Here is a 16,763-nt window from a genome sequence, read left to right on the forward strand (position 1 = left end):
AATCAAAAACATGTCATGAATTTACAAAGCCTATATATGTTGATTGTCCACATTGTTCTAATCTTGGGATGTCTGTAAGCATAATGTAAGGCAATGCATCCATATGCAGTAACATCACGGGCATGGTGAAAACTCCCTCCCCCCCTTTAGCAGCTTGTAGAGTGAGATGAATGTTTCTCAGCGGGCCCTATGTGTGAAATAAAGCAGTTAAATTGCTGCTTATGGTTCCTATGACATTGATGGAAAGCTTGTGAATACCACTCTTGAAGTTGACGGAATGGAGGGATGGAGAGAAGGGCTGATGGTGAAGAGGAAGGGCAGGGAGAAGAATAAAGAAAGAATGGATAAATGGAGAATGAAAAAATATTGAAATAATGATGAAGTGAGGTAAAGGGAATATTTCAGAATTTCAGAATTCTCTTAGGGGAGGAATTCTCACCCAATGCCAATGCAATTGGACTATGGCTGGAAGTGGGTATATTTTCGTTTTCTGACTACTCCATTGAGTGACATCTAAGTAAATCATGGATTGTCTTTAAATACACACAGGAATTTGGCGAAAAGTGGAACATTCATTACAGTCTACAGCGATCATGCTAAGTTGACACATCTTTTATTTTATTACTTTTTCTGTGAATTGGGCCCTATATTTCGGACACACCAATTTCTAAAGACGAATTTAGACTCAAGTATTAAAACCTAGAAGCTTACTACTGTCTAGCTGATAGTGGGTTTATGCTACTGCTGCTGAGTCTTCTTAAAACCTAAAATCCATGGAAAAGACTAACAACATACAAGAGAAAAATATTATAATATTCAAGGACACCACATCCGTCTACCTGCTCTTCAGTAGTGTCAATCTTAACTGAGAAGGAGCTTTTTAAAATGTAGGTTTGTGTACACAACTATCGTATGCGGTTTGTGCTCAAGATTCTAAAATATAGGGAACTATCACTTAAAGCATTACAAGTAATGTCTCATTTGTAGGTCTCATGAAGGTGATATATTTTTCATTAGGATTGAAGTCTAATAAGGAGGCAAACATTAGTGTATTTTAGAACGATTTTAGAACGTTCGTTTCCAGTCTCCTGATTTTTAGTTAAGCATTACTTGGATTAGGCGTGGGCGGAAAATCCGTTCCGCTCGCGGATTTTGCGGATTTTCGGGAAATCCGCAATCCGCGAGATTTGCGAATTTCCCGCAAAATCCGCAAATCCGCGAGCAGCGGATTTTGCTCGCACTGCTCGCACTGTTCGCGTGAGTTCGCGCCCCGCGAATAAGTGCAAAATTGCAGAAATACGATCTTGGCAAAACTGAAAGTAACTACTTACCAGGTTCAAAAGTTCAGGCACATCATTAGTAGCCATTTCCTGTAGTGCTTCCTGAGGGGCCCCTCCAGAGTTCAGTTGCCAGTTGAAACTATTATGTGACCCTGCTCTGAACCTCAGAATAGTTACACATATGCCACAAAGGTCCTGAATTACAGCTAAGGGAGACAAGCAGGAGCCAGGCTGGAAGTTAAAATCCATTAATCAGCCCCTAATTCATTATTGTCAGTTGGGGCAGGGCAGGTGTTGTAACTAATTTTGCAACAATGAAAGCACTTAGCAAGTGCAAAAGATCACTAATCAGGGCGCACTAAGGAAGCAGGTGCCAGCTAAAAAAATATTCTGTGACACATTAATCAGCCCCAAATTAATTCAGGTCACTTGAGGCAGGGAAGGTGTGCTTTGCTTTGCCGAAAATAATGTACACTGGACAACCAGAGGGTGTAGTGATGAAACAGAGGGTGCCATGGGTGGGCCAGAGGGTGGCATGAGTAGTCAGAGAGTGGCAGTGGTGACAGAGAGTGGCAGTGATGAAGAAGAGTGTCCCAAACAGGCTGGACACGTAGAAACAACAAGTTCGCAAAACTTGCGACCCGACAGGTAAGTTCGCAAATTGCGAAATTGTAAAAACCCTCGCGAACTGGCAGAAACACGGGCGAACACAAAAAAAAAAAAAATCCGCAAATTCGCGGGAATTCGCGGATTTTGCGGATTGCGAATCCGCAAATCCGCAAAATTCGCGGATTGCCAATCCGCAAAATCCGCTCATGCTTAACTTGGATTCATGTTACAGAATGAGGGTCCTACACATCCAAAAAGAAACCAAAACAGGTATTGTTTTGTAAATGAATAATCAGTAAAAGGAAAGTGCGCTTGACATTTAACCGTATGTATTTGGACATAGATGACATTCTGGAAGTAAAAATAAACCCTTTTGAAGCGTCCTCTTTGTATCCCATTATTATGCTGACCTTTCTTTGGATGCTGTATCAAGTGCTGCACCCCTAGCTCCAGGGCAAAATAATCCAACCAATCCTAATTCTTTGGAGAAATGATCAAATTATTTTTTGCAATTAATGACTTGCTAACTGAAATGAAAACATGACTCATGCACTTCTTTTTGAATGAAATCATTGTTTATTTGGAAATAATATATTTATATGGAATTTGACATTTTATAATGGGAAAGGCAAGTCATGGTACGATTTAAATTTAGAATCATTTAAAATGACACACTGGTGAAAGGTTGATGCGGAAATCTCATCCTCTGAGTGGTTGTTCTGCGGAGTGCTTTGTAGTTCTCCGGATCAGCATTATGATGTGTCACTAACATTTTCACTCCTTGCCCAGTTTAGGCTATAAGCATGGATCAGAATAGAATCTGTACAGAAAGAGTGAAGGTTATCAACATGGAACAGCCAGGTTGATGTTGTAATCTAAATTATAAGTCAACCCCACTTTATAGTCAATAAAGGCTATATTTGCAAGATTATATTTTCCAAAACCACAACTCCTTTCAGAGTATAAACCAAAGGTGACCAGACTTTCATTTGCACCTCCACCTCCTGTCCACTTAATTGCAGGATTGGTGAATAACAACCAGAAAAATATGTAAGTGCCTAGGTCCGTTGGCATTGTCCAAAGGGCATAATTCCATTAATGTATCATACAGCATATAAGCCATACCTGGGTACTCCCTTCGCTTGACCAATATATGGGTCCACCTTACCACTCTCTGCCTTTGGGAACATTTCAGTGCCCTAGGATCACCTGGGCCTAACAGGGGACTCAAGTTACACCTCTGAGATAAAGCCCAAAGACGTTGACAATCTTGTAAGGCCACTAGCTTCTCTGTGTGTGGCATCATTTGTTCTTTGTCTCATTGGGTGTGATACGGGTCTCAGTTTGAAATCACTAATTTTGTGTCCAGTAAGTACTTTTCCGAACTGACTTATGTATCATTAGGTCTAGTTGGAAAACTCAGTCTCAGAGTGTGTCGCAATTCAACCTACCTCATTAATATTCATCAAGTAGGTCGCAAATTGCGACTTCTTCCACTTGGAGGCCATCACAAGGATGGTGGCCTGATGGTGTCAGTAGATCTCCCTGTTATTGGCTTTAAAAAAAATCTATTTTTTTAATACAGCTGTTTTCCCTAAAGAAAATGGTGATGCATTTAAAAAGATGAGTTTCATTTATTTGCTTGATTTTTTTAATTCACAAACGGGTGGAGGTCCGAAAGGGAACAATGCGGGGGATGACAAAATTTCAATGTTTTCAATCTGGATTTGGTTGCAAAGTATTGACACATATGACTCAAACTGGCATTGAAGGGGCGCCCTCAACACGCTGGTTCCATATACTGAACAGGTTTCCATTCAGAATCCCGTACGGCAAATGTTGAATTTGAGGAAATATGACTGTTAAATGCTTTGTACTTCACAGGCATTGCCATCCAATTGTTTAGAAATTGAAAAATGTTTGGAACCACTTTTAGGGCCTCATTAGGACTGCGGACGGACTTGCGTCCGTCCGTGACCCCAGGGCAGGAGGGAACCTCCGCATGCGGAGTTCCCTCCTGTGCAATTAGGATGTGACCGCCACCCTGGTGGTCACATCCTCTATTTTTAACCTTGCGGCGGTGCGGCTTCAAGCTGCACCCGCGGCAATGTTAAAAATGCAGGTGTTGCATTTGTATGCAGAAAGAGGCAGGCACCGCGCGGTGCCTGCTGCTTTCCGCATACAAATGCAGGGGGGTACCATAGGTACCCCCCCATGTGCACCCCCCACCCCACCCTTCACCTAGGGGGCCCGCAACGGGCCCCCGCAGTGAAGTCACATGCTTTTCCAAGGCGGAAAACCCGCCGCGGAAAAGCATCTGAAACAGGCCATCCTAATATGGCAGACGGTGTCTGACAGACACCGTCACCATATTGGAGCTTTTCCACCGCGGTTGTAAGCCAGCTGCTGCGGGAAAGCTGCGGACGGAAACCAGGACCCACCAGCCATCCTAATGTGGAGGTGGGTCTTTGGTGGGTCCGCTGTGGATTTTCCGCATCCTCCGGGCCGGCAGTGGCTTCCGCCGGCCCAGAGGATGCGGAAAATCCGCAATCCTAATAACCCCCTTAGTGTCATATTTCATTCCTTTAGCAAACAGAAGATGTAGGTATTTATGTGTCTGTGTCTAGGTGTAGTAATTGTGTAGGTGTAGAAACATCTGTGCATGGTGTGTGTGTGTGTGTAATTTGAAATTCACAATACTGTTTGTAACTGGAGATAAAAACAAATGTTCTAACATACCATGGTATTTTATTCAAGAATTACTTAGAAGATGCCAGGAAATTAAATGTGGGAAAACTACTTGAGTTGGTTGATGTCTATTGGATAAATGGGTCACTCTGCCGTTCTATATTGTGGATATGGTTCCAATAAAATGATAGCCACTCTGCTAGACTTATTGAACTATTCTAATGAATCAGTTTTGTCAACTCACCAGTTTTGAACCTTTCATCGCTATTGAACAGAACATGATTCTTATATAATCCAAGATTTCACAAAACTCTCCTCATCTTTAGCAACAAATCCATCTGACATCTGATATTCCTGTTCACGCTCATCATCATGATGGCCACAAACGCCACATGTCTTGCCCTTCATCCATAAAGCTGGTCTAACCTTTATGATAAAAATGGTCCAATGAATCAGTTTTGTCAACTCACCAGTTTTGAACCTTTCATCGCTATTGAACAGAGCATGATTCTTCTGTAATCCAAGATTTCACAAAACTCTCCTCATCTTTAGCAACAAATCCATCTGGCATCTGATATTCCTGTTCCCGCTCATCATCATGATGTCCACAAACGCCACATGTCTTGCCCTTCATCCACAAGGCTGGTCTAACCTTTAGGATAAAAAAGGAAAGAGACCTCTGATGTAAATCCATGCAATCTTGTCAATATGGCCAATCACGCAGTAAGCGGAATGCACCAGAATACCTGGCATGTGACTCCATTGTATTGAAGCTTCTCAATTCCAAAGTCAGGTGCGAGCAGGATCAGCCCATCAGTCTCCTTTTCAATCTTCAAATGCGGTTCTGGAATCAAAAGAAGTGTAGTGTGGTCTAATTTCAAATGAACTAGGAACTACATAATATATTGTGGAACATGTGCAGCAGAGATAAAAAAAAGTGCCAGAGATAAATCCAAGAGGAGAAAGAGATTTATCTTTTAATTAATAGGAGATATATATATAGTTTTAATGTGAAACATCTGTTTAGAATGCAACAAGTCTGCAAATAAACATGCTTACCATGTAGGAGGGGTCCTTTAATTGATTTGAAAGACATGTGCAATCTCTAAAGAACATTGTCCAAATAATTACAGGCCTATTTTATGCCTAATCATCGCACTTTATCGACTAACAGTAAAGGCTTATCAATTCCACGTTAGGTCAGCCTCAATAATAAAGGGGAAATGCATTTGAGCTTGTGTGTCAGAATATTGACTACAGAAATATTGACATGGTCAAATGTTGTGGATAACATATTGACAACCAGAATGTTGTGTAAGGAGGTATATAATAGTCAGTGTAGAGTTACTTTTCTTAACTTTATGTCTCTGTATCTTAGGGATATATATTGTTGTGGTACTACCTGTGGAGTTAAGTATAGTAAATCTGGGCATACCTATGCCTACTTATCTTCAATACATTCAGGTAGTTCATACTCTTGTCACCTTATTTTTTCATGTCAGTTTTCAAAATGTAATATTCTGGAAGCATAACCACATGTGTATTTGATTTCACTCCTTCTGATATTCCTGAATCACAATTTAGCAAACCTACAACATTTCTAGGAAACATGATTCACATGTCATCAAGGCAGAAGATGGTATCTATGTATCCTCAAAGCAATTTACATACAGATTTTAGGATCAAACTATCTGCTGTTGATCAACTGGAGTAGCCACAAAAAGTCAGCGTTGAAAATCTTTAAAATGCGAGAATTAACTTTATGTGATCAAAACAAAGTAAGATTTTCAATGTTTGTAGTAAAAACTGAAATGAATACATTTCAGAAGTGACATAATGATTCCTTTACTTAAACAAAGTTACTTTGGGAAACCTGTGTTGTTGTAATTGTTTTGATTTATGACAGCACAAAGTGCGAGGAACATTTTGAAATTAGCTTCCCACCCTGGAAATATACATAACTACTCCTGTCACATGTATGAGCAAGTACCTTTTAAGCATAAGAGAACAAAAGGAACACTCCCATGTTTATTGTAACCATAAGGGGTAGGACTAAGGGTCTCTACAAAGGGGAACAATTTACTTTCCATAGAAAAATGTTAGAAATACACATTTGCTCATGTTTACTCATGCACATTTTTTATGGGTGGTGAAAACTCAAATGAGTACAGATTTGGGTTTAAGGGTGCTCTTGGATAGTATGACTGTCATGAATTCCCAGGATGCTGCCTTATATTGGTTAGGCAATCCTAACAATGCAAACATTTGCTTCAAATATAAGGGTAGATTCCTAACTTTGTAAAGGTATCTTTGTGAATCAATCCAGGAGAAGGGCAGGAATGTACATGATTTACTTATTGTAGGAACAACAACTACTCTAATCTGCACCACAAATCTTACACTTTTTATGTATTTCACAGATCTAGAGGGCCATTTTCCATCACTTTATACCATTAGAGACAGTTGGTGGCAAGAAAGGAGAGTTGCAGAGTCAAAAGAAAGGACAGGAAGAGCAGGACAGAGCAAGAGAACGAGCCAGAAACGAGTCTAAATTCATTTACATCTAGAAGAACAGTGGAAAACTACAGCACTCTTAAATACCCTTAACTGAGCAGTATTCCCTGATGCTGATATTGATGATACATCTGCATCAACTGCTAGCTTAATCTCATAATAGAAGCAAATGAGTCATACCAATGTATCAGCTGTTAAGGGATAGGCCCCTGCCACTGACCCTTAAATAGGTTCTCATTTTAGTTAAGTTAGGATGAAATTGATTGCTTGATTATTGATGCATCCAATAAAACTCTGTCACCTACCAGAATGTGATTCATATGGCAGACTGTTCACTTCAATGCCATTTATCGTCAGCTTAATGGAGTCAGCAGATGGAGACATGTCAATATCACTGAAGAATAAGAACAGAATATATGTATGTTTTTAATATCTTTTGCTTCCAAAGCAAAATCACATGCTTTGTTATGGTAAGTGTGTGGCCCAATGCTTATAACACTTTGCTCTGTGTGTTTGATTGGCTCGCACTTTGAAATTAATAAAAGGCCCTTTCTGTAAAACCATACATGTGGTCACTGCATAAACACTAAAGTGGTCAAGTGATGGCATTCGAGGATTTTCCTGACATATACCCAAGAATGAACATTGCACCTTCTGATTCGACTCCAGAGAGTCACATTTCTCATTTTTCAACCAGAAAGTGGACTTTACCCATACCACATGCCCCATCTCTTGTTAGGGGTAGGAGGCAGCCTTGGTGTGCTTGATGGACCACCTTTCTTCTTATAGCCTGTATTTTTATTGCTATCTCATTGCTTTTCATTTGGCATCAGTTGCATTTTGGCCTAGGGCTGGTATTGGTCAGTAAGCAGGTGTCAGTGTTTTTCCATGCTTTTAATTACTGCAGAAATCCATGATTCTTGATACATATGAAAGATCCCTCAGTTAAGTAATATGTTGTCATACTATTAGTGTTTAAATAGCCTAAATATGGATGCTTCTATTACAAGACTGCGAACTTCAGGAGGCTTACCAATCAGTGCATACCTCACTGTTAACATTATTGGCAAAATAAGCATTTATCACTAACTGAGGCAAACAAGTAGCAACGTGAGCAACTACTCTTGGAGTCTACACAAGTTGTTGGAAATAGACTGAGAAAAATCATTTTGCAGGTAAAAAGTAATATAGACCTTTGCTGCCCACTTCACCAAGCCCCTTCACACTATGTCCTACAAAGCAAATGTTACTGCATATGAGCATTATACACAGTAGCTTTAGTGATCAATACAAATTGTGTTTTAAATGGCAACTGGTCATAGCAATACAAGAATCTGAAACTTTTCCCAATAGAGTCAAGCTGATCACATTTTGTCTGGTGTTGCATCACTACTGCAGTAATGACCCAATACAGAACACTCAGGTTACAGGAAGCTCAGATAAGAGCCAACGGGCATTTTGGGAATGAATATACACAAATAATCTAATACAATCAATGCAGGTACCCCCATGTGTGATAGGACAGGCTTTAAAACATGTGTAATCATTTATTGTCATTAGGTAAACCTTCTGTCCTTCACTCTCCCTGTATGACCATAATTGTTATTAAAACTGATAATTGTTCCCTGAAGAAATACAGACTTCCTATACTATTAGGCTCCCTTGCTGTGAAATGAGCAGTATTACCTGCTATTGCCACGTCCTTTAATGAGAATAGTTTTAAACAGAATTCAGTCGAGCCTCAATGTCTGCTTTGTGGTTTATAAAGGCATTTGATAACCATGCCCCTTTGACTTCTAAATGAGTTTCTACTCCATAGTACTCCTATGATTTAGCATAGGACGAAGTCAAACCCCACAAGCTACATTATTATTATTATTATATGATCATGATAAAGAAGTGTTTAGAAAGGCATATCTCCGTACAAAAAAAATATTTTGGGGGGTCAGACAAAATAATTATTTTGTTAATCAGTGACATAAGCAGAAAGGAACCTTTTTTGTGGAGGAGCACTTTGACATTTCTAAAATATCCTCTTCCATGATTCCAGCACAAGTCTTCTGCAAGCAACTTACCTCATATTTGTGGAAAACATTGCCAGCTTCAGTCTAGATATTTACAAAGGTTTTTTCCCTTCCTCCCCAACCTAGAATTCTGTTCTGAGAATATATCTTTCTTCAGTCCAGATGACTAGGGAAGACCTACTCTCTATAACTGCCAAAACAAAACCAGGCACCCCGTTGGAACCTTGTTGATCAATTACCCAGCACTAAACCTGAGCCTTTGCCTGTTTAAATAAATTATCCACGTGAACAAGGATTAGTTCCTATCACCCTTAAAGAAGGAATTGTTGTTGAAAAGTAAAAAAAGACAGGGACTCATCAGACACAAAGCGTATCATCCGATTTCACTTTACACAATTTTTGCCAAAACCACACAAAATATGTGAAAAGTATTCTATGTACTCATTTACAAGAGACACAACTCTTAGATGATTCACAAGCTGGCTTTCACCTACCACATATTTCTGAATATGTTCTGTTATCTATTTTAGATGCCCTACAAGGGGACTTGGATCAGAGACACTTCAATGCCTCAATCTTAATAGACCCTTTTGCAGCATTTGATATAGCTGATCATAATATCGTAAATAAATGTCGCATACTTGTAAAGCGCACAGCTGCCCCAGCAAAAGGGCGTCCCGGCGCTGTATACCGCTGGGGAACCCGTCCTTGTTTTCCATGTGGGATTGTCCCTACTGGGAATCCCCAAGGTGGAGCCAAGCATGCCCGGCGTTGATGGGGCCGTTGTGGAGATTAGGCAAGCTAATGCTCAGAGTTGCCGAGTGGGACCCCAGGTTAGAGTAGGCACCGAGGCAAGAATTGTCGAATCCGCTGATCCTGGTCCACAACCCTGCCGCGTCGGGAATTGAACCCTGGTCCCGGGCCGACTTCTGCACCCGGGTCTGCCGCCTCTAACCAGTGAGCCACACCACTCCACCTATCGTACTCAACCATATCATTAGAGAAGGCTCAGAGGGGAGTCAGATTCATTGGATCTAGTTTTTTTCTTACTAGGCAATATCAAACAGTAACATTGGCATGGGGTACCACAGGGATCAACATTATGCCCTTACCTGTTCAATATAGAATTTACTCTTCTTGCTTTACCCAGAATGGGCTTAGAAATGTATATGTTTACTGGCCACTTAACATTTCCTCCTAGATTAGGTAATTGCTCCACTTCCCACAAGGCCTTTAAAGCTTTTTTATTTAGAATTAGATAGGAAACATAGGCTTAAATGGAATTCTAAAATAACTGAGGTTTTAGTCATTGATGGGAAATCTTACCTGTAGCTGGGCTCTTACTGGCCTCTTTAAGTGTGAGATCTCTTCACTCCTTTCCCAGAAGTGGAAAGTCTGGGAGTCAAAACTGATAGCTCATTAACTCTGTTCAGTTACTCACCCACCCCTACAAATGCCTACAAAGCACCGGACCCCAAAACCTCATCCTCGCCAAAACCCCATGCATCCACAGAGCCGAAGCAGGGGGGAGATCCTTCTCCTACATCATGCCGAAGACCTGGAGCGAGCTCCCAATCTACATCAGACGCGCCTCCTCCCTGAACACCTTCAGGAAGACTCTCAAGACCTGGCTCTTTGGCTTAACAGAAAACCTGCTCCCCCCCCATCTCCCCAGCGCCTTGAAACCCTCACAGGTGAGCAGTGCGCTTACAATTCCCTGTTTTATTGATTGAAGGGGGGGCCCACTACAAGCCCCCATTGTCGTTTTTCTCCAGCCCAGGATCCGATTGGCTCAAGGAGTCTGTCGGTCCATTGGAGGTGCTCGTAGTCCCCACAATGCCATAGGGATTACGATGTCCCTTACCCGCCAGACTTTCCATGGTGGGTAACCTGGCATGGAAAGGCTGGCGGGTAAGGGACATCGTAATCCCTATGGCATTGTGGGGACTACAAGCACCTCCAATGGACCAACAGACTTCTTGAGCCAATCGGATCCTGGGCAGTCTGTCTTTCCGACCTCCACACAGCTGCCCGCCATCAAAATGTGGCGGGCGGTAAACTTGAGTAATGAGTAAAATGGCTGGGTGACCGCCACCGACAGCCTGTCTGTGGTGATGGTCTCCCAACCATTGTAATCTGCACCTCTGGGCAATAGCTTGCTCAATCTCCACTACGGCCCCCGCGGCGGGATACCTGGCTTTCACCTTGGGGGTGCCCTGCTGGGCTATCCCACAGGGAAAAACCAGGACGGGTTCCCAAAGCAAGCGCCGAGATACCCTTTGTGGTGATATATAAGAAACTACATTACCATTACCATTAACCAGCCCCTAGTTGGGCTTTCAAGATAAGAGTTTGCTAATGTCCAGGGGATAATTCCGCTGGAATGCCACAAATGAGCTTTGGCTTTCATTCTGAGTAGGTAAATGAATAATATTCCTTCTGCAACACTAGACAGTTGAACTTTGTTGCTCACTGGCTGGGAGGAATTCTAGTTTACATATCTTTGGGTTCTCATCCTGACCTTTTTGTCCTCAGACTGAAAGATAGTGTCAATAGTGTGTAACTGAAAGTTGTTCACAAGACTTGTAACTGAATGCTGCCTTATTTTCCCTAAAATAGCGATTTGGTTATTCTTATTTTTAATATTAAGGTGGGAATGGTTCGACATTGACAGTTTGACATGATTGACCTATGATCTCTCCAAGTTTATTTTTTTGCATTCTCACCTACGAGACTTGCTACATATGTAAGGGTCTTATGTTTATGAAGATATTTCGATTACTTGAGCTTGCAGTAAAAAGGCACATCTAGACCACTGAAAAAGGAATTTCTGAGATTACATTTCTGCGAATTCCTGCATGTTATACTATTAAAATATAGTGCTTGAAAGGTCATCCTGCATAAATATCATGAACAACATATCAACTAACAAAATATTATGAAGAAAAGTAAATGAAAGAAAGTATTCATTTACTATACCATTATATATATTAACGGTTCAAGGATGAGGAAGTGGGATTTAGATTTTTGATACTGAATTGATTTTGATTGTCAATATTTAGGAAAGAAAATGTTTGTAGGATGGGAATTCCTTCTGTGATATTCTGGAATACAACCTTACTAAATACACTTATGTCATAGCACATTTCCCCACACTGATTCCTATGTAACTTCACTTGCACTAGCTATCTTGCTTATGAGATTGATGAACAAATGCATCATGGGGTGCAAAATGAGAGCTGCCATTTTTATGAAGTAAACACGTCCATTTCAGTGCTAGATTAAAAGCATCATCGAAGTCCACAGAGGCCATCAATTGTGTAAAGAAGATATGGATGTTTGAATAGCTCAAACACAATAATCTAAGTATACATCTATATAGCATACAACGTGTTGGTAACCATTGAGTCAACCACTTCTGCAATCTGTTTAATCATAAATATCATTAGATGATCATGTCACACAGGAACACATTTCTACTGATTTTTAGAGATGAACATCACATATACACACTTTTCAACATTCAGATTGTAAGAATGAAAATACTCACTAGCTTCCAAGTTTGACATTGATGGCCTTTTGCTCGGAAGACTCTTCCACTTTCTTCACCATCACCAGGAAGTTCAGATCAGGACTACAGTCTTGGACCAGGACATGGTAGCAGCTTCTGGGCATCGAGTAGTTAAAAGCGACATTATTGAAGGTGGTGATTGTGTCTTTGGAAACCGTGCAGCGACCTAAGAAATATTAAACAAAAACTCAAATAATTATATTTGGATACCTTATCATAAGAAAAACCTTAAACTCTAAAAACAGGGCCTTGATTAACAATAATGTACTGGGTACTGGAAGTGATATGCAAGTGACATAATCAAAATATGTTTATATGGAGATCATGGTTGATACAGCTTACATATGAGATTGAGAATGGAAAGTCCAACTATATATAGATAATCTCAAACAATGAAATATTCTCATTTGATTTTATTTGGTATATATTATATATATTTATCAATTCTTTTAAGATTTACAAATTTTGTATTCTTTTTGTGTTTTTCTCTTCTGTTTTCTTTTCTTTTTTTTTAATTCTTGGATGCTATTTTACGTCCTTATATACAACTGATACAGGCTATATAAAGGACACAAGTCAAGTAATTAACCTTTTAGAAGGTAAGCCTTATAATGCAGAGACACAATGCCTAGTCACCCTTGATGTGGAAAGTCTATACTCCAACATACCATACGAAGGGGCCATTCGTGCAGTTGATTGGTTCATAGAAACCTACCAAGTAGATTGTGATAATAAATGTATTCTTGATTGTTTATCGATTGTACTTGAAGAAAACATCTTCGAATTTCGGGGGTCCTTTTACAAACAAACAAAAGGAGTTAGCATGGGAGCCTCTTGTGCTCCCACTGTTGCTAACATTTATGTAGCATTCTTTGAACATAAGTACATTTTCAAAGAGGAGGCCCCCTTCTTTGAAACAGTCCATTTTTGGTTACAATATATCATTGACATCATTTTTATTTGGAATAATGATCTACCAGTTTTGCAAGAATTCACACAATGTCTCAATCTTTGCGATGAAAATCTGCAATTTACATCTCATTATAGTAATGTAGAGATTGAGTTCTTGGACATCATGATCAAACATGAGAATAGACAGTTGTATGTAGACCTGTATACAAAAACAACTGCTCGCAATACTATCCTCCATCATACCAGTTTCCACCCACTAAATCAAAAAAATGCAATCCCCTTTGGGCAATTTCTGCGATTGCACAGGAATTGCACCAAACTCTCGGACTATGATCAGAGAGCTGAAGAAATGAAGGCCAAATTTGAAAAACGTGGATACCCTCATCGAATTATTCGACATGCATATAAGGGAGCACGTTTTTATGATAGGCAACATCTACTCTCAGGGAATTCAAACACCACTGATCAAAATCTGGTGTTTGTAACAAGACACTCTGTCCTTAACGAAAGGATAAGAGAGATTATTTGCTCTAATTGGCATCTACTAAATATCAACAAACAAGCCACAGAGGCTTTACAAAAACCTATGTTTGCCTATCGAAAGAACAGAAATCTCAAGGACATAGTAGTAAGATCTTGAATGCCAAAAGACAAACCACTTCTCCAACGAAGTATTAGCGATTCACATCCAGTCAATGGAAACTTTAAATGTGGAACGTGCAAATCTTGTCCACTTGCCATAGAGAGCAGATCGTTCTGCCACAATGGAATAACTGTTGAAAACAAGGGCATGACAAATTGTAAAACCAAAAATTTGGTTTATGTGCTTCTATGTCCCTGTGATAAGGCATATGTGGGGGAAACCTCTCGGTGTATGAATAGCAGATTGACTGAGCATAGATCGGCTATCTGCACACAAAAAATGGCTGCACCATTGGTAATAGAAAAACAACATTCACCAGACGACATATGCTGGTATATACTGGAGAAAATAGTACCCACAGCAGGGCTCTGCTGTGACAAAATAAGAAAAAAATGAGAGGTTATATATTCATGTTTAATATCATCAATAATGGACTAAACTCTGAGATCCCATGGGATCAAGCGATCGTCTAACATAGCAGAAACATATGAATGAATCATTGTTGAACATCTATGTCCTAATATTAAGAAACCCTGAACACCCTTAGAATTAAATAATACATATACTCAGCAAGAAATTCTCTATGGCCTATACCACACAAATATTGTGTATGGATACTAAGAGTGTGGAGCTTATGATAAGTAGAAGACTTGAAATACATGAAGGAATTGGGGGACTTCAGGACATCACATGAGAAATATACATAGTATTTAGATAACAAGGGTACCGTAGGGTACCCTATGGTCATAATTGACAACTAGCTTAACAGTTTACCTGTAGGGAATAATCTTTTATGTGTATCCAATCTTTGTAAGTCTTTCAACACAATCATATCGGGTCGACTGTTATTCATTTCATCCGGCAGTGCGGTATACTGTATCTATTTCTTATCTAGATTGTTAATATATGTTTATTTCTTTATTCCCCTTTCTCAGTTTAATATCTCACTTTCCATCTTAATCACAAAACAAGGACAGTGTAAGTTGACTGACCATTCACTATTATTTTTTATTTTCTGTTATTATTGTTTTGAAAAACAATCTCATGTTTCTCTTCACATTCGTGTTATGTCAACGCTTACCAGATAATTTTATTATACATTTGTCTGCTCTTTGTTTATTTCTAATTCCTATCTATTCAATAACATTATATATCAGTGCTTTACCAGATATGCCCTAAACACTCCTATTAGTCCCTTGTTTATTTTCTCTATTTTCTTTGTTCGTTATTCCATTTTTAATTCTCAATACTTATTCACTAGTCCTCTTTTTATTTTTATTCTTGCTTCCCTCATTTTATCAACTCTGAGATTCATCCAAATAGACATCCATTAGTCCTCCGTCTATTTCTATTCCCTACTCTGGTCACTGCATCTACTACTCTCAAAATATAGTACCAGCCCTCTTTCTATGTTTATTCCTTTACTTTTCCTAATTAATGACACCTGTAGTATATAAAGCAGCTCACTCCCATGAGGCGGCTGTTTATATCCAGTGTTCTCAGTTACAGGTGGTCGTTTTCTTCTATATACCGGGAGTTAGAAACCTTCAGCCATTCTCAGCAGGTGAGACAAAATGCCTACGGCGTTCCCCTCTCTTTTCTCGCCCGATCTGTAGGTTTATCCGTCTGTGGCTGCCATTTTAATTTATACCCTTATACTCATCCACATTGTAGTTTTTCGTGTTTATTGGCATGCGCAACCATTAATTGGTTTAAATATATGAGTGCATTCTGAAACTTATTTAGCCACCACGAAGCTCTCAATGTGAGCTAGGACTAGTCAATAATATATAAATTGGAGCTTATAATGATACAAGCACATCTCCATTCACGTGGCATGCACTATGCTGTATACATATATCTGTTTCATGGACTATTTGAAAAAGCGTGTAGTTCATTGCATTCTATATATATCCTCCGTCTACAGATATGGCAATATGAACGTTAATCATTACACAGATCCCAACTCCCGGGAAGCAATTCTCTGGTTATCCCCATGTAACCTGTACCCTTTTCTATTCTATAGGATAAGCGTATGTAACATATACCCAGTCGACGCACTCTTAACAAATCAACTAAATATATTTCTGTATATATGTCTTTCTTCTAGATAATTAACAATCCCTTTGATGCTATTATCGTTTATCCTCGTCGTCCATTTGCCTCATAACTCAATTGTGAAGGTATATACATTTAAGACTGTATCCAACATCGGTCATATGTATTTAAAACTAGCAGAGTAATTTATTATCACCTTCTTTTCTTTTCGGGCAGAAAACTTCAGAGACATCTTTTATTTTCATGTCCAGCAAGTTAATTCCTATACTACCCCCAGTGCCAATAAACGGTAGATAACGGACAGGAACTGATCTAGTGACTTCTAGGTAACTGTATGACATTTCCCTTTTTGATCTCTTTATCATATTTCATTTATGGGAACATGCATCAGTAATACGTGCTTATTGTTTAATAGATATCACCCTCGTCGCTCGACAGCTACAACATATATGTTCTTCGCTCTC

At 39.6% G+C, this 16,763-nt stretch overlaps 1 protein-coding gene across 1 annotated transcript in view; it reads right to left on the minus strand.

Moving 5' to 3' along the window:
* Positions 1–2,442: 2,442 nt before the first annotated feature.
* Positions 2,443–16,763, minus strand: part of LOC147747527 (vitellogenin-A2-like) — a 63,662-nt gene continuing 49,341 nt past the window's right edge. The window contains exons 30-34 of the mRNA XM_086954002.1: positions 12,666–12,852; positions 7,397–7,485; positions 5,324–5,421; positions 5,048–5,229; positions 2,443–2,709 (exon numbers count right to left, since the gene is read on the minus strand). Of these exons, the coding sequence (XP_086810128.1) occupies positions 5,068–5,229; positions 5,324–5,421; positions 7,397–7,485; positions 12,666–12,852 (536 nt within the window). The 3' untranslated portion in view covers positions 2,443–2,709; positions 5,048–5,067. The remainder of the gene's footprint in view (positions 2,710–5,047; positions 5,230–5,323; positions 5,422–7,396; positions 7,486–12,665; positions 12,853–16,763) is intronic.

This window comes from Lissotriton vulgaris, chromosome 1_1 (genome assembly GCF_964263255.1).
Source record: "Lissotriton vulgaris chromosome 1_1, aLisVul1.2, whole genome shotgun sequence".
In the NCBI taxonomy this organism is placed as follows: Eukaryota; Metazoa; Chordata; class Amphibia; order Caudata; family Salamandridae; genus Lissotriton; species Lissotriton vulgaris.